At 39.3% G+C, this 22222-nt stretch overlaps 1 protein-coding gene across 6 annotated transcripts in view; it reads right to left on the minus strand.

Moving 5' to 3' along the window:
• The window catches only part of LOC134224939 (alpha-1,6-mannosyl-glycoprotein 2-beta-N-acetylglucosaminyltransferase), a 306618-nt gene that overhangs the window by 13328 nt on the left and 271068 nt on the right, over positions 1–22222 (minus strand). For 5 of the 6 annotated variants that reach the window (XM_062704620.1, XM_062704630.1, XM_062704601.1 and 2 more), the window contains exons 9-12: positions 14960–15105; positions 14725–14885; positions 12091–12261; positions 870–1084 (exon numbers count right to left, since the gene is read on the minus strand). In XM_062704620.1, coding sequence (XP_062560604.1) covers positions 870–1084; positions 12091–12261; positions 14725–14885; positions 14960–15105 — 693 coding nt within the window. The remainder of the gene's footprint in view (positions 1–869; positions 1085–12090; positions 12262–14724; positions 14886–14959; positions 15106–22222) is intronic. The other variant, XM_062704640.1, reaches the window with a different exon arrangement.

Raw genomic sequence — 22222 nt, forward strand, 5'->3', positions numbered from 1 at the left:
ATTGCCGGGTGTCATTCCTGACTTAAGCAGCAACACCAGCTTCTGGATCTTCCACATTTCTGGAAAATTGCCTTTTTTGCAGCGTCTTCCTGTGGGGATGTTGTGTGTGTTCGAGTTTCTGAAAAGTCGGCAAAAATTGTTGTTTACTGCTTCTTCGAATACAAAATTTGGCATATGCTTTCCAACATTAGTGCTTTCCAACAAATTGTTTTGCTGAATCACATAATCAAAAAAAAAAAACAGTTATTAAAATACTGAAGCCTTGTTTATTTATTGATTAAAAAAAATATATACATCAAAGTTCGTTTTTTGCGTGGTTACTGTCGGTCACATTTTCCTGTTTTCTTTCACAGTCATCTGTTTATGAATGTTATTCTACATCAGATGAATTTACCAATTTCTACTCATCCCCATAACGAAGAACCAAGGGTGACAATCGAATTAACCTGGAAATGTAAATTTCATACAAAGGCACTGTCGAGTCTTTCGCAATGTGTTGTCAGTTCAGTTATGGGGAGAAATGGAGGTGTATCCAGCCCCGAACAAATACCATGACTTTTATCATTGATAAAGAGCAGCACAGAAATAAAATTTGTCAGGACGAGTTGAGCATTTAAAACCTTTAATGTAGGTACATTGATGTTTTTTTTTTCATTATCCTGCCATTCTATTGAAATTATTTTCGGAGAAATTAAATTTCTTCGCCGTCATCCCAAGAAAATTTTAGTAGTGAGCTGAGAGTAAGTATATGTTACCGAATGTCAACATATTAAATTTTTGTCATGATATAACTATCACAGATTTCTCAGTTCACGGCTATGCAGAACTCTGTCATACTTTGATTCGCTTCAAACAGCGCCCAAACTTACCATTCACCGATGTGGAAGACCCGGGGGCCTTTCACGACCATCACGTGTAGCTTCTGCTTCAAGCACTGCTGTGACACGTGCTGCAGCGACCAGTCCCAGTTGTAGTCGTCGTACTCGCAGAAATGCCGCGCACACCGCGTTATCTCGTGCCACGTGGACCGGTTGAACGCCATACCCATGTTGTGCTTACTGCTGATCCATGGCGTCACTTCCACCTGTTGTACATGGCGTGTCGTTTTTGGAAGGAAAAGTTATTAGAACTGTGTAAATGTTGGTTGCGGTTTTTGTTGGCATTAATGATGTACGGTTATTCGTTAGATGGAGGAGAAGTGAGGTTCCATCACACTAGAATACAATATTCTACCGGGAACAGAAATAAAACGACACTCGATTGTTCATAACTTTTGGGGTTGGATGCAGTACACACGCACACACAGACTGGGATCTGAACCAGACTGGAGGAACGGAACTCAAGAGTTTTGAGAAATCATGAATAATTCATTGGCACTGTTTGGGAAACTCAAACTCATAGGGAGCGAAGCTTTAAAATATATGGAAATCAGCGATTTGTTGACGGTTAAATGCAGGCTAGGATTCACAGGGAATTGACTTTCAAGCACGTTCATATGTATGTAGGGAAAATGCAAAATACTCTAATCTACATGCTGCAAACAGGAATACGAATGAATTCTGTTTTGATCCATGGTGCATTCTACAGAAACATAAATCAGTTGCGATTTACATGAAAAAAGAACCGAACATCAATCAATCGAAGTTTTATGAATAGTTAATGTTTGATAAAATGAGTTTCAACAAAATCAAGCTGCAAATGTTACGCAAACAAAGATACGAAAATATTACACTTATAGACATCGATCACCAATTTATAAAATATACGCATTCCAGAACCATAACTCTTTTTGGGGTACATGTAGAGCGGAAGTCAAAACTGAAATGAGTTCGGTGTTACGACGGTGTTGCGTATGTCAATAATTGGCATAAGCTTAGGTACGTAGCTACCGAAATTCGAATCAGTTTGGAAAGTTTGCCGAACAAGCTAACTTGACAACAATACGGTAGCATCATTGGCAGCCATAAAAACGTAGTCAATCAACCGAAAAAGCTGTATTCCATAACTCTTATATGCTGGTAGGAAATGTGTGAAATCAAATTTTCAAAGTCACTTTAATTAATCAATTAATCTTTGAAATAAGTTGAAATGCATATTGCACAAGTTCAACTTGATGATAGGTATTAATGTGACTTTGAAGAAATGACTGATCATATTTCAATCCACCATGGAAAGGAATTTTGTTTAGATAGCAATAAATGGAGACACTGTGGGAGTCCTATATCAAATCGACAAAATTATTGACCGTTGATCAATCAGAACTTCGTTGAAGTGTTATTAACTGTAGAGAAAGCTATTTATTACTGTTGGACGAAGTTTCTGTTGATAAATTGCAGGCACAAATCTATGTTCCAGGACTCAATCATTAATAATTTCATATGGCAAGTTATATACGGTGGTGTTTGGAATGATAGCAGCGGTCAACTTTTACAAGCTTTTGTCAACTTTTACAAGCTTTTGTCAACTTTTACAAGCTTTACAATGATACTTTTTTTGCCAATTAAATGCGAGAATATTTTCAAGGCCGTACCGGGAATCAAACCCACCTAGCATAGTCTCGCTTTACAGCCGTGCAACATGGTCTCCAATAAAGGTCTCCAGGTATGACCGTCATGAAACACAAAACAACAATGTATTGTAGAGTAAAATGTTATGAGCTACCATGACATTTTTTCATTCGACATAAAATGTGTCACAAAAGAAACGCGTGGAATATATTTGTGAGAGTGATCATCAGTGGAGCTAAATTCCTAGTAATTTATACAGTTGATTATACGCTGAGGTCGCTTTTTATGCATTTTACACGGATTGTGGAATTTTATAGGACAATCAAAGTTGATTTCCTATTTTCCGGGTATTGACCACTCTAAATAAACTTTAACTACAATGTTATAAAAACTCGATGTGCATATACATAGCGTGTGAAAGATCTTAAAAAAATGAATGTTTACAAGTTTTTTTTTTACTCGGATGCCAAGAGGTTTATTTACGTAAGTAAAATCTATGAGTAATGATTTCGAAAAAGCGACTTGCGCTTTTTACGTGAGTTTTGGAATTTACATAGATTTCAGGATTATCGATATTGATTATTGACTTCTTTGGCGAGCATTCCTTTTAAGGTCACTCCTCACGGAATCCAAGTTTCAAAGTGCTCGCGTTTTCGGGGGCACACCACGTGATACGGAGGCGGCGCTAAACTGTCATTTTTAATGATTTAGCTTTGCTGCGTCGCAGCATGCGTGAAATAATAAAAATGACAGTTGTGCGTTGCTCCCGTATCGAGTGGTGTGCCCCCGAAAATGCGAGCACTTTGAAACATGTATTCCGTGAGGAGTGACCTTAATTTGACAGTCAATCAGATTGGAACTCATCAAGTTGGCCTTGGATATTTTTATTTTTGTTGATTTGAATTCATTCTTCTTAATGACAACTGTTTTCAGGGTTAGGCAACTGAGACTGGAAAGAGAAAAGCGTGATACTGGCACTTAGGGTACATCTATGAATTACGTACCAAACATGTGGAAGGAAACGGGGTTATGAGAAGTGTGACGACCCATACAACATTTTTTGAGGCTTCATACAAAGATTGTGAAGTAGCGGGACGGAGTCAAAATGAATGCGTTTATTGCTGATATTTTTTCACAATAAATGCTATTTGTGCTACGGAATTGATGTCCGTTCTAGCGATGAGAGATCTGATAAAAAATGTGATTACCAAAGCATCAATGCACGGATTTCTATACTCAACTAGAATCAAGATGTGAATTATGCTTCAATTGATCATTCTATTACCACGATCTATAGCATGAGAATTATATGGTAATCAATTTGATAGTTTGCACATGCGCACACATAAATGTGAATAAGTGTTCGTTTAGTACACATCTCACTACTTGTTTACATTTGCTATCTAACTTCCATTGAAGACATTTTTGGAATCCTTTTTAATTTTTACGTTCTTGCTTCTCTGAGTAGATTTTTTTTGTACATGTTTCTATGCGTTCCTCAATTAATATCAATTGTTTTTATGAAACAAATCAAATAAATAATCCGAATGAAGCAAATCAAATAAATATCGAAAACGGATTCAAATCAATCTGACTTGATTATCTCAAATACTTAATCTCTTTCATTGAATCCGACCTGAAAAAATGTTATTTTTGCAAAAAAATATTCACTGTTAGGCATATAAGAAGTGTCTATCCTGTCAATGTGGCCGGTTTATTATTTTGAGAAATCTTTACTCGGAGTAAAAAATGATGATACATTCATTACGTACCGTAATCTGGGTAACATTGATCAGTTTCACCATTTTCAAGAAATGAATAAAATATAATTTCCTGTTATCGCAATTACTTATTGTGAGTTAGATATCTTAATCTTGACTAAATTTGCTACTGAATGATATAATCTTCGGATGAATTTGCATTTATTTTTCACCAAAGTTTGGAGAACAAAACAACATTAATTTTTGAACTCACAGTAAGCTGCCAAAAAAGCACTCAAAACAAATATAATAACAAAAAAGTTAAGCTCGTGTCTATAATTGTGTGATAAGCAATCTTATTTTATTAGTTGATCCAAATTCTCTGTTTAATTTTTTTTTATTGTGGAAAACCCAGATAATTCATGGGGCCATGTCTCAATATGTATTCTAAAACCTTTTCAAATAACCTTGTTCCTAATTTATCCAGTGAAGTCGAACATTCCATTCAAATTCTTAAAGAACACTTATGTTTTCTGATCCTGGAGCTAAGTTTAAACAGCCGTGTGTCCAATCTATGTGCAATTTAAGATTCACCCCCAACCATTTGGAAGTCAGCCAAGGAAGGTTCCACTGATTGAAATCGAAGGAGGTAAGCCGGCTACCCAACATTTAGTCCTTCGAATCGCATAGTATCCCAATAATTCGGCTCGAAGGACCATTATGTTGGGTTACCAGACCCTCTCCAACATAAAGAAAGATAATTGGAGGACGCTGCCATAACATTGATTTTTTTCTTTGCTCAAGCAAACTCAGCAATCTGGATTCTTGATTGCACAATTCATAACACATTGTCCGACAGCTAATTTAACACGTAATTATATATACATCATTGCTTAAACATATTTATTTACGGAATCATGAACATGAAACATTGAACACATTAAATTCGTCTGAGTTATTTTTTCCTTAGTTTTATTTTACTAGTTTTATTTTCCTCCATAATAATCCACACCTTACTCATTTACACTGGTGTAATTAAACTGGGGCACGATGAGACACGCATCCCACCAAATTGATTAATCTCCCTTAAATTCTCAAATTTAGGTGCAAATTGTTCTACCCAATTATTTTTTTTCAGTTTTTATAAATCCCGGGGAAACTACCGAGAGGGTTCTTAGATGAATTTTTGAAAGAATTTGTGGAGAAAATCCTGACGTAATTCCAAAAGTTATCCCTGGATAAATTTAGGCATGTCTTTGGAAATTCCATTCGACATTCCACGGCAAATTTCATAAAAAATCTCGTCAGGAATTCACCTGGAAGTTGCTTAAGGTATTCTTTTAGAAACTTCTACGGATAGGGGTCGTTCAACAATGATGTCACAGGTTTTAGGGGGGGAGGGGGTCTAAGATTTTGTGACACTGCATATACTAGGTATACAAAAAAGCGTGACAGAGGGGAGAGGGGGGGTCTAGAAATCTCAAAAAGTAGTGGACATCATATTTGAATCGTCCCATATTCCTTTAGCAATTCTCTCAGAAATTCCTTTAGGGATATTTTTCGAAAATCTGTTCGGGTTCTCTTTCGGAAAATCTTTCGAAAACTCATTTGTAACATCCTCCAGAAATACTTTCGGGAGCTCTTCCAGGAGTTTCGAAAAATTTCCAAAAATTCAGAAATCAGAAATATTCAGAAATTCCTATGGGAAATCCTCTGAAAATCTAAAAATTCCATATAAAATTAAGGAATAGGGAATTCTTATCGCGATTCCTGTATGAGTTCTACCGGAAATTCATTGAAGAATGACAACTTTAAATAGAGTTCTGAAAAATTCCCCAAAGGATTCCTGAAGGAGCATCAGAATAGAAATAGAATTATCTGGAAAGTATTCTAAAGGTATTTCATAAGGGATATCGAAATAAATTCATAATGGAGTTTCTGGAGAAAGTTCTAGAAAAAATCCAGGAGAATGTTTTGTATCTTCTTGTAATTTCTTCCCTTTGTAATTCGTTCAGATATTTCTAGAATTTCATCCAAAATTGTCCAGGTGGAAATTAAAATAAAAACTACTGGATGTATTTACGAAGCAATTGAGTTTTCGAGGTAGTGGTTTCCCTATAAATTAAAAAAAATATTTCTAAATTAATTTCTGATTGAGTTTCTGAAGATATTACTAAACTTCCCATGATCTCATAGTTGACGTAACAACCATTCCAAATTTCACCGAATTCGACTTATCACGCGACTACGGTAATTCAACCACTGTAATATCGATATGTGGCATGTTACAAGCCTCATTGAAGTGTCTACGGGGTAGAATATTTCAGATTTACGATATTTTTCCCTAAATCATCTCTAATACATGCGAAAGTGCAATGGTTGATACGTCAACTATGAAATCATGGGCAGTAAAGTAATTTTTGAATATCCGGAAGAATTCTTTACGGAGCTAAGGTTTCCCTGAAAAAAATCCGAGTGAATTTGTGAGAAGGCTTCAAAATACGAAAAAATTGCTTTAGAAGTTTCCGAAGGAATTCATTGTAAAATTCCTCTCAATTTAAATATCTTCTGCATATACATATAAGTTGTCCTAAAAAGGATCAACTTACTGATCTATTCTTTCGTTAGCACGTTTCATTTTTCGCCCAGATAATGATCGATTGGCATTCAATCATGCGTCTTAACAATAAGTAGCTAAACAGCAGCCAACTAGTAGGAAAATATCATTGAGTGCTGCTACTGGCCAATAGGGTGCCAATGGAATGTATGGGGAAAAAGTTGTCATCGAATTTCCAAAAACGACATTGCCCACAAATTTCATGCACCCCATGCAAAATTTGAGCTCAATCGGACATGATTTAGGGGTGCCTAAAATTCATCAAAGTTTTAAAATTTTTACCCGTGAAAATTTTTCCAAGGGGAGACCAAAGGAAAAGTCGAAAATCGAATTTTTGTTTTTGATGCCAAATGACTTCAAAATGCATGAAACGTCGAGATCTGATGCTATTTAAAAAAAATATTTTAGAATAATATCGATTTTTTCTCTTAAAACATTTTGGGGACCTGGGACTCAGATGATGAACATTTTTTCAGCTGATTTTAACACCGGACGATACGCAAACATTTTTGCAGCCAAAAATATCCTCCTATGCAAAATTTGAGCTTAATCGGACATAATTTAGGGGTGTTCAAAATTAATCAAAACTTTATTTATTTTTTCTCACGAGAGGAAAATAATTTTGTTGTTGTTTGATGCCAAAGGACTCAAAATGCATGAAACTTTGAGAAATATTTTTTTTTTGAAAAAAATCGACTGTTTTGGGATTTCGAAACAATTTCTTATGGCGTAAACTATTTTTTATCGAATTTAAAAACCAGTCTTTACGCAAACATTATCTAATCCCTAAAATATGCCCCATTGAAAAATTGGGCTCCATCGGACATGATTTAGCGATGTTCAAAATCTTGCTATAAAATTTTGATTTTTTTGTAACTTTGAAAATATTTGAGATCAGATTTACGGAGAAAATTATCAGATTGCTAAGCAATGTTTATTACACTGAGGTTTATTTTTACGCGGTTATTATTACGCGGTACCGCATGAACTCAAAACACAACGTGTAAAGATCAAGTTACAAAAAAAAAATCAAAATTTTGATATCAAGATTTTGAGCATGTCCGATGGAACTCACATTTTGCATAGGGGCATATTTTAGGGAAATGTTTGCGTAACATCCGGTTTTTAGAATCGATGAAAAATTGTTTTCGCCATTAGAATTTTTTTCGAAGTCCCAAAACAGTCGATTTTTTCTTCGAATTCTTAAAGTTTCATGCATTTTGAGTACTTTGGCATCAAAAAACAAAAAAATAAAAGTTTTGATTAATTTTGAGCACCCCTAAATCATGTCCGATTTAGCTCAAATTTTGCATAGGGGGATATTCTTGGCTACAAAAACGTTTGCGTAACGCCCGGTGTTAAAATTCGATGAAAAAAATCTTCATTAACTGAAAAAAAAAATCTAAAAATGTTCAAAAAATCCCAAAAATGTTCTAAGAAAAAAAATCGATTTGCCTCAACATTTTTTTTTAAAACGGAAAGTTTTTGTGATTTTCTTAGCAGCGAAAATTATTAGCTATTATGATACCGGTCCAAATGACCGTCGTGATGTCGTGATGTCTGTAGCCATTCAGTAATAGATAGTGAAATTTTTTCGCAAGATTCGAAAAATCGTTTGGTTATTGCACGCAAAAAAAAAACGTTCCCGAATTCGTGAACCTGCGAAAATACACCGTGATTTAATTCATTGATTCGGGAACACCAGTCACGTTTTCCAGAACGTTCCAGAAAACGTGACTATGTTCCCGAATCCGTGACTGTTGTTCTCGAAAAAATACACCGTGAACTCGTTAGTTCACGAATTCATGAACGCTTTTTTTTGCGTGTGTTAGTGGTTGTGAAAGCGCATCAAAAAGCGTAAATCGTTTCTTGCCAGGACCACCATATTTAAATGAAGAGAGTTGATTTAAGGTGATTTTTTTTAAATCGACACAAAATTCAATAACAATGATAGCGTAGATAGTGGTGATGGCCGTCAGCGATGGTAGCGATAGAAATTTGTTTTGCTGCGATAGTTTTTGCAGCCATTTATGAGTAGGAAGTGTAGTTTTTTTTACAAGATTTAGTCATTTGGCTGTTATTAATGTTTGGAAAAGCGCATTATAAAAAATAATATGACCTAGTTATCAGGATCGCCACGACAAACTCGGGGAAGGCGCAAAAAGTAAAATATTAATTAGCAAGGAAACCATAATTTTAAAATTTCTGGTATTCTTAATTCATTTTTAATGCAGTGAACCCACTCAAAATCAGATTATATTTCAGATGTTCTGGTGTTTGCTAAAATGATTTATTTTCAATAATGCGCATTTTCAATCACAAACGTCAACAAACCCAAAGACTAAATATTTTGAGAAAATTTCACTTGATGTTTCAGTCTTTTTCATAGAAAATGTGTATTCAATACAAACATATAGAAATTGGTTTCGCGATGCAAACAAGCATAAAGTTTGTTCTGCAACTACGTATAAAATCCATTACATGAAGCTGCGTAGTCCTACGTCACCTTTGCGTACAAGCCGATTGGGCCGCACCTTTGAATTTCTACGCTTCAAATTTGAAATAATGCTCACTCTTTTTACGCCGTATAGGAGCGTAAAAAAAGCGTCAAACATTTGTACGAGGCTTATTTGAATTGGTTTCAGAGGTTTAATGTAGACCTTATATTGATATAAGTTAGCATTCTAAGTAGTTCTTGTTGTCATAGGTTCTAGGCTAGGATAGGATGTGACAATAGGGCACTGCACGGAACCATCTCTTTCTCTTTCGTTCCTCATAAATTTTGACGTTTACTGGCCTTGTTGTTTTCTAATTTCTTTGCAGCGAGAAAGAGACAAAGCAGTCCTGACAACTGACAAGGACTGCTTTGTCTCTTTTTCGCTGCAAAGAAATTAGAAAACAACAAGGCCAGTAAACGTCAAAATTTATGAAGAACGAAAGAGAAAGAGATCTTTCCGTGCAGTGCCCTATTGATTTCCGACTGCCTTGCTGTTTCCTCAGTCGGTTGCTTCGACTAGGTGGTGGCCAGTGTTTCCTTTGCTTTCCATTGCTATATTGTTTTTTTTTTTTGCAAAATTCGCCGAATATTACAGGGTGCGTGACGATTTTTTGCAGTAAATTTCAAAACGGATTTAAAAAATGCATAACAAGATTCAGACATATCTGTCAGCAATGGATATTTTTGCAAAAAAAAATCAAATAGATTATTTCTATGATTGCAGAAAAAGATTCAGATATATTTGGAAATATTGGATATTCATAACTGATGTAAATTTGCAAATTTTTTTGATTGCTGCAAGCGTTTGTCACGCATCATGTGTATATGAAAAATTAATGTTTTGCGTTCACTTCTTCCATTATCTATCCTAACAATGTTTTTACATTAATTTAAATTAGTTTTACAGTGAAATGAGGAAAAAAGTTGGTTAAAAATGCTTCGAACCGAGTGTTTTAAATTAGCATAACCCTTGGAAATCATGCATACATCATTTGCAGTCTAGCATAAATTTATGTTACCCAAAAAAACAAACCTATGAGCAACACGGTCAAGGTAACAACAAGCTGCTCTTTTAAAAATGCGATACCGCCGATCGAAGTAATTGATTGTCATTTTAACCCATTCAGTAACCAGTACGATTTTGACAGGAAATCGGTACGATTTTTAATGACTAATAGACACATCCACTCCTAGATTTAGATTAAATGTAAATAATGTTATTTAATTAACATACTTTGCTTAACACACTCAAAAATCGAACTAATGCACCCTTTTTCCACGCCCAAAATGTCAAATATCGCTTCCTCTTTTTACGCTTTGATTCAAATGCAATTCAATAAGTTTTACCAAATGCAGAACGCAGATAAACTTTCGTTACTCGGCATGCGGAAACGAACTGAAAAGTGTGAGCTCCATAATAGACCTGGGAGTTACGTTTGACCGCAAGCTGAATTTTAATGAGCATATTGCAACGACTACTGCCAAGGCTTTCGCCGTACTAGGCTTCATGCGCCGGAACGCTGCTGATTTTGATGACGTTTACACCCTGAAAAGCTTGTATTGCTGCCTCGTGTGAAGCATACTCGAATATGCTGTGCAGGTGTGGGCACCCTATCACGAAATCCAGATGACGCGAATCGAAAGGGTCCAACGCAGTTTTGTTCGTTTTGCCCTCAGGCGATTGCCGTGGGATAATCCTTTCAGGTTACCGCACTACGAAGAGCGATGCCAACTGATTCGACTCGAAACCCTTCGACAACGACGTGGAGATTTGCAGAGGGTTTTTGCATTTGACATTATAAACAACCACGTGGACTGCCCTGAGCTCTTGCAGCAAGTTAACTTTCATGTCCCAGCCCGTCGCTCCCGCCAACGTCAGCTCTTCCAGTCTGTCCGACACTCCACAATGTTTGGGCAAAACCACCCGCTGGAACGTTGCTTCAACCTCCTCAACGACATTGATTGATTCGATTTTAATTGTAGCAGAACGATATTCAAAACTAGATTAAGGCAAATTTTAAGTTAGCATATAAGTTTTAAACCAGTCTGTACAGTTAACACTGAAGATGAAGATAAATAAATAAATAAATAAACTTATGCTCTCCCGCTTTGGGCGCAATAAGAGGTTTTACAGAACTCCATTGCACGGTGACGTCATCACATGCCCTATAATTTTCATACCTGAAGAAATTTAGATAACTATAGGACCAGTACTTATTAATTTTGACCGTCGTGGAGGAAGATCGAAAAGTCAACTTTTTATTTTTTAACAAAATCACCCGCGTTTTACGGAGCCTCTTCGTAATTATGTAATGATTGTAAATGTCACTAATAAGCGTCACCTAGAGGTAAAAGAATGGAAAGTATGCATTTTCCCATATATTTAGTCGATTTGTCCCATAGAAACTTCATGCTTGTAGTTGAGTACCCACTCAGACTTCACGAATCTGGCTGATATTTTTACAGTAGCTTTTGGGAGCAAAAAACTTCATTTTCAGGGGGAATACGTCTCGAAAAAATGATTTTGATCTTTTTCTGACAAGTGTGGTCCCTACCTTATGTTGATGCAACTTAGTTTGTTCTATTAAAACGTTAATATAACACTAAACTCCTCATAAAGTTTTGAAACACCAACGGCAAACGCATGCATCTTTTATGTTTTGTCGATTTGATATGGAAAGCATCCCCGGAAGAAGGTAGAGTATGTGGCAGTAAGTGGCAATATCTAGCGCAAGCCGGCAAGGGAACACTTGTGGAAACGCACTGTACCTTCTGGTAGATCGAGTAGAGTGTTGGCAACACTTGGTAGCCCCACTGGGACTGGGATGCGTACTTTTCGGTGGTGGACTGTCCACCGCCGCCACCACTACTAGTGGCTTGCTGCTGGCGCTGTATTTGCTGTTGCAGTTGTTGCTGCTGTTGCTGCAGTTGCTTTTGTTGCTGTGGATGATCAAGATGTTCAGCGGTCCGGATAAACGCCGGATACGGAATCGAATGGGCGGGTAACAGACGATTTTGATTACTATGGGGCTCGTGAGCAATTGGGGGAACAATGTAGGCGGGTATATGGTTCGATACAGATTGGGACATTTCGGGAGTTTGGAAGAAGGGTGGAGACTTTTGTTGACTCTGGGAATCTGATATGTAACGATTGTGGATACGATTGGCGAAATGTAAATCCGCTTCCTTAACATTTGCACCAAGAAGTAATGAGTTAACGTCCACAAATGGGTACAGCCATTGTTGTTGGTGGTGGTTTTGATTCCGTCGATTGAAATGAAACGAAGCGAGCTCCTGTGAAGCGCCATCTGATTTGAGTAAAGCATTTCTCTGCAGGTAACCGAACGCGTTGCCATGGTAGCTGTTTGTGGCGGCACGCTGCTCATTGGCACGTCGGATGGCCAGTTTTGGAAAACAGCAAGCGTTGCGGTTGAGCACGCACAGATTGGTTTGATGAATGATTGATGAGTGATAAATTTAGTCAATGATGAGTGGTAATATTAGTTTTGTTTTGATGATGTTGGTCGAATGAAACGAGACGGAACAGGTGAAAAACAAAGATGTTTGAGTAAATATGGAAGTCATTTTATTATTTATGACTAAGATGTAAGTGGTGTGAAAAGCACTTAGCTGTGACTTGGAGTTATTGATGATAGCGTAATCAGAATATACGAAATAGTAGATTGTGCAGAAGGAAATTATATGGTGAGTGATTGATAATGCTGCTGCTCATGGAAAATGAAAGAAATGATAAAGGATTATATTTGCTAGACAGATTATTCCATACATAGGATTACTGCTTTTCTGATCAGTGCGTTAAACCATACTTCGGAATTGATGAGCTGGCAGGTTTTCATATAAATATAGCGCCCCATTAACAGTTTACTTTAATGCACAGATTGTAAGAAAAATTCAACTTTGCTGATCAACCAACTTGGATTTCAACTGGATTGGGAAATTCTCGCGCTTAGTTTCATAGGGGCGTAACTGATCGATTCGATTTCTCTTCGTCGATGTTTTCTTTTTATTATTGTACCGAATTGCGCTAGTTTGTCGATGATTTAATAATTTGGTGTGATAAAGGACGATTGTATCTTGCACTAGAATCTATAATCACGGTTGTAGCTTTTGAAACATTTTTTTTTTCTTTATTAGAGTGATTTTGAAGTTTGACAAAGTTCATCACTTTTTGAAACAATAGAGTAATTAACAAAATATAAAATTGATTAAAAGAAATCGATCAATACAGTTACGCCCCTATGAAACTAAGCGCGAGAATTAAACTGTCAGATAAACTACCAGTTACCTATTTGTTCAATTTGTTCGCAACCATTTGAATCTATTGCTTCAAGTTTAAAGATACAACAAGCATAATCAAAAATGTAAAATGTTCATGTGTTAAACCATGCGTCTCCATAAAAAGTTCGAGGAGCACTGCGACGAATGAATTATTAGCAGTGGCTGGTTTCCTACCCGCCGCTATCAGCATCCAGGCGCTAACGTATAATAACGTAACGTAAAATAGCCAGCATGAGTTAACGACCAACAATTTGTATGACAGAAGGCATCTAAGACGGGATTTCTCAAAAGTAGGAACTTTTCATGAAAAACTATTTGGTACCAATTGTGTAGGAAGGTGTCCGCTACTATGCCTACCAAGTATTGTTTTCGATAAAGGTGCTTAATTTTGAGAAATCGAACCTTCTAGGGTGCCGTGGTAAGCACGCTTAAAGTGTGTGATTCATTGAAGAAAAGTCAACAAGCATGGTTGGAAGACTAGAAAGATACTTGTGAGTTTTCTTCAAATAAAATAGTCGTCTTCAGATCTGTAACATCAAACTAATCAAAACCGTTTAGTTCATGGTCGATCGATACTCGTCCATACTTCAAAATATTCTTGTAAGAAATATTTCCAATTGGAATGAAAAAAAAAATGAACGTTTGGTTGTGATTGCTATTCAAATTGTATGACAATTTGAACCTAGGGAAAGTGAACTTCCCGCAAAGTGATCTATATTCATTTACTAAAATATTCTTTAGATTGTTGAAACGTTCACGAATCGCAATTGAAATTGACTTTTATATTTTAATGAACAAAGTTAGGGGAACATGAATTAACTAAAAATGTCTTTCAATTGAACCAAACAGATCAGACGGAACGCTATTTTCTATTTTGCTATCAATTTTACATTAAACCTATGCCTATCTCACTCTTCGGTAAACTGTCTGAATATCAAATAACTGTAATAACTTATAGGATACTGGGAAAACGGGGAAGAAACAAATGTGGTCGCTTTTGCCCTTTGACCTATCATCGTAGAACTCAGGGTCTTGTTTTGTGCTATCAAGAGAGAAAGACAGAAGCGGTGCATGTCGCTACTCCGTTGGATGCCCAATGCTTACCTTCTTGTTGTAGGTATAGTAGTTGAACGTTTTGAGATACGTCCCCAACGATAGGATGTTACATTTGGGACACAGCTCGTTCGATTTGAGCTGCATCAGCTCCAGGATGTGAAGGAAATCCTCCGCAACGTAGTGGTCCTCTTCTAGGAAGACCACCAGACCTGCTTATTCGTGGGAGTGGGAGAAGAATCAACGATAACGAAATAAAAATAAATAAAAAGCAAAAATACATTACCCGTGTGGTATTTGGTAGTTTCTAGCTGATCGAACACGCGGTTCGCTTTCCACCACCAGTGGTGTTTGGTTTGAGTGAATTTGGCCTCCCGATAGTGACCGTAAAGATCTGGATGCAACGCATTATTACATTTTCGCAATAGCGCTCTGAAAAAGAGAAAAATAATAAGAGATTAGTTTTGCATCGGTAGAGTAAACTTGTCAATTATTACTAGGGGAAGACTTTCGGGTATTCACTTATATTTATAATGTTTGAGATAGCCTAAACAAAACTAGACGTAAAATTATGTAGGTTAGGCAAAAAGTGTCAAAATAATAGAAAGAAATGTAGGAAAAACCGAAATTTTCCACATTTTGATGAGACATCTATCATTTCGGCGAGGCAAAACGTTCTACAATGTACTACGCGTCTGCACGTACTGTACATACCAGAATGTAGATTCGTCGACGCGTGTCCGAGTTGTTCCCTAAGTGCTGCCGACTAAAAGGGGCAGCCCTCACTTTGCACCGTTCAATGTGCAAAAACGATCCATAAAAAAATGAAAAACGATCCGTAAATAACATCTGAATGTTCCATAGAACGCTACCATAAATCCATAAAATAGTTCGGGAGATTTTATAAAGAATAATTATATTAAATTTGAGGAATGATCCATAGAAACAATATTTTGATACATAAAATTTCAAATTTGCGCAATTTTTATCCTGCTGATCATTCATAATTTTGGTCATATGATCCATAATTTTGTTTATATGATCCATAATTTTGATAATGTGATCCATAATGCTTAAAAAAAAGGCCAATGAAACTATATTAATTGATCCACACATTTTTTAAAATCCATGGATCATTAAGCTAAATTTATGGATCATATCACCAAAACTATGGATCATTTGAACAAAGTTATGGGTCAAATGGCCAAAATTATGGATCAAATGACTAAAATTATGGATTATATTACTGAAATTATGGATCATCATAACAATAAAAAATGCGCAAATTTGAATGTATCAAAATATAGTTTTTTATGGATCATTTTCCAAAGATTTATGGATCATTTGTCATGGGAAAATAGCAAGAATTGTATTGTTTTCTTGACCATGTTATTGGAACATATTTCCCTATTAATTGCTAAATTTTAGCTTAGTTATGGATCAAAAAATATTCTTTATGGAATCTCCTGAACTATAAATCCATGGTAGCGTTTTATGAAATATTCAGATGTTATTTATGGTTCGCTACAAACGACGAATTCTTATCCATGATGTAGGCAATTAAATTTATTCTAGCTATGTATATTAGAGTGGGGCGTCATGGTCATTCTTTCAAATCAATGATTTTTCGAAGCAATTCTGGGTCCTGGACAATTGTGCAGAATTTGGGACCGATTGGTTGCTTCCTCGCTTTCCGCGTCGCGTTTGAAGTTTGTATGGAAATTAGTATGGGAGAACGTATATTTTTGCATTTCTACTACTAGAAGTTTCAGTTCATCGTAAACCAAGTGGCACATTGTGTTAAAGTATAACCCAAAGGATGTCGAAAAACTGCTGAAGAAGGCACGTTGCTGGAACGTCCACGGAAAAAGTAATAACGCTTCGAACATTGAGAGTTCAAACCATTCATTCATTCATTTATTTAGTTTACATCTAAACAGATAACACTGAATCAACAATTTGACGCCACAATACACGGTTCGAGCCCGCATCTCCCCATCCTCGGATACGCCCCACGCTCGCCAAGTCGTTTTGCACCTGGTCTGCCCATCTCGCTCGCTGCGCTCCACGTCGTCTCATACCTGCCGGATGGGAAGCGAACACCATCTTTGCTGGGTTGCTGTCCGGCATTCTTGCAACATGTCCTGCCCATCGTACCCTTCCGGCTTTAGCTACCTTCTGGATACTGGGTTCGCCGTAGAGTTGGGCGAGCTCATGGTTCATTCTTCGCCGCCACACACCGTCTTCTTGCACACCACCAAAGATGGTCCTAAGCACCCGTCTCTCGAATACTCCGAGTGCTTGCAAGTCCTCCTCGAGCATTGTCCATGTTTCATGTCCGTAGAGGACAACCGGTCTTATAAGCGTCTTGTACATGACACATTTGGTGCGGTGGCGAATCTTTTTCGACCGCAGTTTCTTCTGGAGCCCGTAGTAGGCCCGACTTCCACAGATGATGCGCCTTCGTATTTCACGACTAACGTTGTTGTCAGCCGTTACCAAGGATCCGAGGTAGACGAATTCCACGACCACCTCGAAGGGATCCCCGTCTACCGTAACACTGCTTCCCAGGCGGGCCCTGTCGCGCTCGGTTCCGCCCACAAGCATGTACTTTGTCTTTGACGCATTCACCACCAGTCCAACTTTTGTTGCTTCACGTTTCAGGCGGGTGTACAGTTCTGCCACCTTTGCAAATGTTCGGCCGACAATGTCCATGTCATCCGCGAAGCAAATGAATTGACTGGATCTATTGAATATCGTACCCCGGCTGTTACACCCGGCTCTCCGCACGACACCTTCTAGCGCAATGTTGAACAACAGGCACGAAAGTCCATCACCTTGTCTTAGTCCCCGGCGGGATTCAAACGAACTGGAGTGTTCGCCCGAAATCTTCACACAGTTTTGCACACCATCCAATGTTGCTTTGATCAGTCTGGTAAGCTTCCCAGGGAAGCTTCTTCTTCTTCTTCTTCTTCTTGGCATTACATCCCCGTACTGGGACAGAGCCGCCTCGCAGCTTAGTGTTCATTAAGCACTTCCACTGTTATTAACTGCGAGGTTTCTAAGCCATGTTACCATTTTTGCATTCGTATATCATGAGGCTAACACGATGATACTTTTATGCCCAGGGAAGTCGAGACAATTTCCAATCCGAAAATTGCCTAGACCGGCACCGGGAATCGAACCCAGCCACCCTCAGCATGGTCTTGCTTTATAGCCGCGCGTCTTACCACACGGCTAAGGAGGGCCCCTTCCCAGGGAAGCTGTTCTCGTCCATAATTTTCCATAGCTCTACGCGGTCTATACTGTCGTATGCCGCCTTGAAATCAACGAACAGATAGTGCGTTGGGACCTGGTATTCACGGCATTTTTGAAGGATTTGCCGCACAGTAAAGATCTGGTCCGTTGTGGCCGTCAACGAAGCCGGCTTGATAACTTCCCACGAACTCGTTCACTAATGGTGACAGACGACGGAAGATGATCTGGGATATCACTTTGTAGGCGGCATTAAGGATGGTGATCGCTCGAAAGTTCTCACACTCCAGTTTGTCGCCTTTCTTGTAGATGGGGCATATAACCCCTTCCTTCCACTCCTCCGGTAGCTGTTCGGTTTCCCAGATTCTGACTATCAGTTTGTGCAGGCAAGTGGCCAGCTTTTCCGGGGCCATCTTGATGAGCTCAGCTCCGATACCATCCTTACCAGCTGCTTTATTGGTCTTTAGCTGTTGAATGGCATCCTTAACTTCCCTCAAGGTGGGGGCTGGTTGGCTTCCATCGTCCGCTGAACTGACGAAGTCATCTCCTCCACTGCCTTGACTTCCACTGCCTGTACTCTCAGGGCCATTCAGATGTTCCTCGTAGTGCTGCTTCCACCTTTCGATTACCTCAAGTTCGTCCGTCAAGATGCTCCCATCCTTATCCCGGCACATTTCGGCTCGCTGTACGAAGCCTTTGCGGGATGCGTTGAGCTTCTGATAGAACTTGCGTGTATCTTGAGAACGGCGCAGCTGTTCCATCTCCTCGCACTCCGCTTCTTCCAGGCGGCGTTTCTTCTCCTGAAAAAGGCGGGTCTTCTGTCTCCGCTTCCGTCTATAACGTTCCACGTTCTGCCGGGTACCTTGCTGCAGCGCGACCGCCCGCGCTGCGTCCTTCTCCTCCAGAATCTGTCTGCACTCTTCGTTCCGTCGACTTCAACCCATATACCCGACGTTGTTCTCCGCTGCGTCGTTAATGGCTGCTTTGACTGTATTCCAGCAGTCCTCAAGAGGGGCCCCATCGAGCTCACCCTCTTCCGGCAACGCTGCCTCGAGATGCTGCGCGTATGCAGTGGCGACATCAGGTTGCTTCAGTCGGTCTAGATCGTACCGCGGCGGTCGTCGGTACCGAACATTGTTGATGACGGATAGTTTTGGCCGCAGTTTAACCATCACCAGATAGTGGTCAGAGTCGATGTTAGCGCCACGATATGTCCTGACGTCGATAATGTCGGAGAAGTGCCGTCCATCAATCAGAACGTGGTCGATTTGTGAATCTGTCTGCAGTGGTGATCTCCAGGTGTACCGATACGGGAGGCTGTGTTGGAAGTAGGTGCTGCGAATGGCCATATGGAGGCGGTGAAATCAATTAGTCGTAGGCCGTTTTCGTTCGTCAGCTGGTGAGCGCTGAACTTTCCAATAGTCGGTCTAAACTCCTCCTCTTGGCCAACCTGAGCGCGAGAGCTCAAACCATATGCTCGTTTATTCTGCCAGCACTGTCGTACTACGTAGACCAATAATTGTTATGTTATTATGTTATAATGTTAATTCAAAATAATTAATCTTATAGGGCTTTAGAGCTAATGGGAGCTATCCGGAATTATTTCACAAAGAAAAAAAACCGACAGGAAAGAAGATGGGTTTTGCCCTTCGATAACCATAGGTTGTCCGGTAGTGCTGGCAGAAACGTTGATTTGTTGCATATGGTTTGGACAATCAATTTTCGAAACGTATTGAACGTGGTTCAAGTTATGCTGAACGCAGAGTTGCCACAAGTAGTATACAATGTACATATCTCTACAGGACGTATGTGATTTTGTAAACAAAGATTCGAACGTCGATTTGTCCAATCTGATAGCACTCCGACGCAAACCATCACCACAGACAGGTAGGGGAAGCCTTCGGCTACCTGTTGGTGGTGTTAGTTTACGTGGGAGGGCCATCAGATTGGACAAATCGACGTTTGAATCTTTGTTTACAAAATCACATACGTCCTTTTGAATAAGTACCCGAGATATACATATTATTTTACAGAGTTTTGGGCCTACAAATATGATTTTTACGCAAACTTATTTCTGTTTACAACTACTGACAACAAGAGTGAATTTTGACATCAACTTCGACTTGCTATTTTATTCCCCTCGGCGATGCCCTCATGCCCATCAGGAAGTTTCCAATGCAAACTAGGGACACGGTTGATAATTCCGTCCATGGTCGTAGGGGCTAAAACCAACGAAAGCAACGTCCATTTGCTAGAACTCCCTCTATAGCAGAACGTTTCTCCTGAGCTTTCGATTTGGTAAGGATGAGTTTGGTAAAAAAAGTATTTTTTGTTAGTTTTCGAGACTATGACGAAAATAAAAACGCCTTAATCCTTGATGGTATATAAATAAGATGAAACTGAAATATTTACCACGACTAAATTAAAAAACAACTTAATTCACCGAGTGGTGATACTGCCTTTCTCGCATTTAGCTAAGACACCAACATTATATGGCGCTTATATAGTTCGATTCCATTTCCTCAATAACTTTTAAACGCAATGGTCGATCGTTATCAAATTCAATAGTGATCAACAAGGCTTTGTCCCCTGTCGAAAGCAACTTGTTGCGTGAAAATCGGTTAAGAATTACTATATGAAAAAGTGGCTAATGTTTTTCAGTTTTCGTGTGCACACACACACACACACATGCACACGGACAGACAGACATTTGTACGACGGTGTCTTGAGGTTGAAGTTCCCGGTGGGCGTGGTAATCGTTGGCTTCGCTGACGATATTACGCTGGAGGTCTACGGCGAATCGATCGAAGAGGTGGAGTTGACTGCAGCCCACTCGATCGCAATTGTGGAGGAGTGGATGAGTTCCAGGAAGTCAGAACTGGCTCACCACAAGACTGATGTGGTTGTTGTTAACAACCGAAAGTCGGAGCAGCAAGCGGTGATAAGAGCAGGCAACTGCACGATCACCTCTGAACGCTCAATCAAACTCTTGGGGGTAATAATCGACGATAAGCTCACCTTTGGTAGCCACGTCAATTACGCCTGCAAGCGTGCCTCCACAGCTATAGTGGCATTGTCCCGGATGATGTCCAATAGCTCTGCGGTTTATGCCAGCAAGCGCAAGCTTCTGGCTAGCGTTGCTCTGTCCATACTGAGGTATGGGGGCCAGCTTGGGGCACGGCCCTGCGTATTAACTGCTACAGAACGAAGTTAGAAAGTACGTATAGGCTCATGTGCCTAAGAGTTGCGAGCGCGTACCGTACCGTGTCGCACGATGCACTCTGCGTCATCACCGGTATGATGCCTATTGACATCGTTATCGGTGAAGACATAGAGTGCTTTGAAATGCGCGGCACGAGAGGCATCCGCAGGACTGTCAGGTTGGCCTCAATGGTCAAATGGCAGCGTGCGTGGGACAGTTCCACTAAGGGTAGATGGACACATAGGTTGATACCGGAGATAGATACGTGGGTCAAGAGGCGCCATGGGGAAATCACTTTCCACCTGACCCAGGTCCTTACAGGCCATGGTTGCTTCAGACAGTACCTACACCGGTTCGGACACTCGGCCTCGCCCGAGTGTCCGGTGTGCGTTGGTTTAGAGGAAACGGCGGAACACGTGTTGTTCGTGTGCCCGCGTTTTCGCACAATGCGTGACCACATGCTTGCCACATGTGGTCTGGACACTACCCCGGACAACCTAGTTCGGAGGATGTGTAAAGATGAAGTTGGCTGGAACGCCGTTTTATCGGCTGTCGTCCAAATCGTCTCGGTTTGGGGTCATTTGGCCGAATGCCGTTTGGCCGAATGTCGTTTGGCCTAATGCCATTTGGCCGAAAGGGTCATTTGGCCGAACGCCATCTGGCCGAATGCCGTTTGGCCGAATAGTTGAAATTCTCTGAATGAGAAATAAATAAAGAAGAAGGAAAGAGAAAGAAGAAAGGATCAAGGAAGAAAAAAGAAAAACAAAAAACAATGAAGAAGGAAGGAGGAAGAAGAAAGAAATGAGAAGGAAGGAGAAAGAGGAAATAAGGAAGAAGGAAGAAAGAAGAAGGAAGAAGGAAAAAGAAAGAAGGAAGAAGGAAGAAGGAAGAAGGAAGAAGGAAGAAGGAAGAAGGAAGAAAGAAGAAGGAAGAAGGAAGAAGGAAGAAAGAAGAAGGAAGAAGGAAGAAGGAAGAAGGAAGAAGGAAGAAGGAAGAGGGAAGAAGGAAGAATGAAGAATGAAGAAAGAAGAAGGAAAAAGGAAGAAGGAAAACGGAAGAAGGAAGAAGGAAGAAGAAAGAAAGAAGGAAGAA

The sequence above is a fragment of the Armigeres subalbatus genome, chromosome 1 (assembly GCF_024139115.2).
Source record: "Armigeres subalbatus isolate Guangzhou_Male chromosome 1, GZ_Asu_2, whole genome shotgun sequence".
Classification (NCBI taxonomy): Eukaryota; Metazoa; Arthropoda; class Insecta; order Diptera; family Culicidae; genus Armigeres; species Armigeres subalbatus.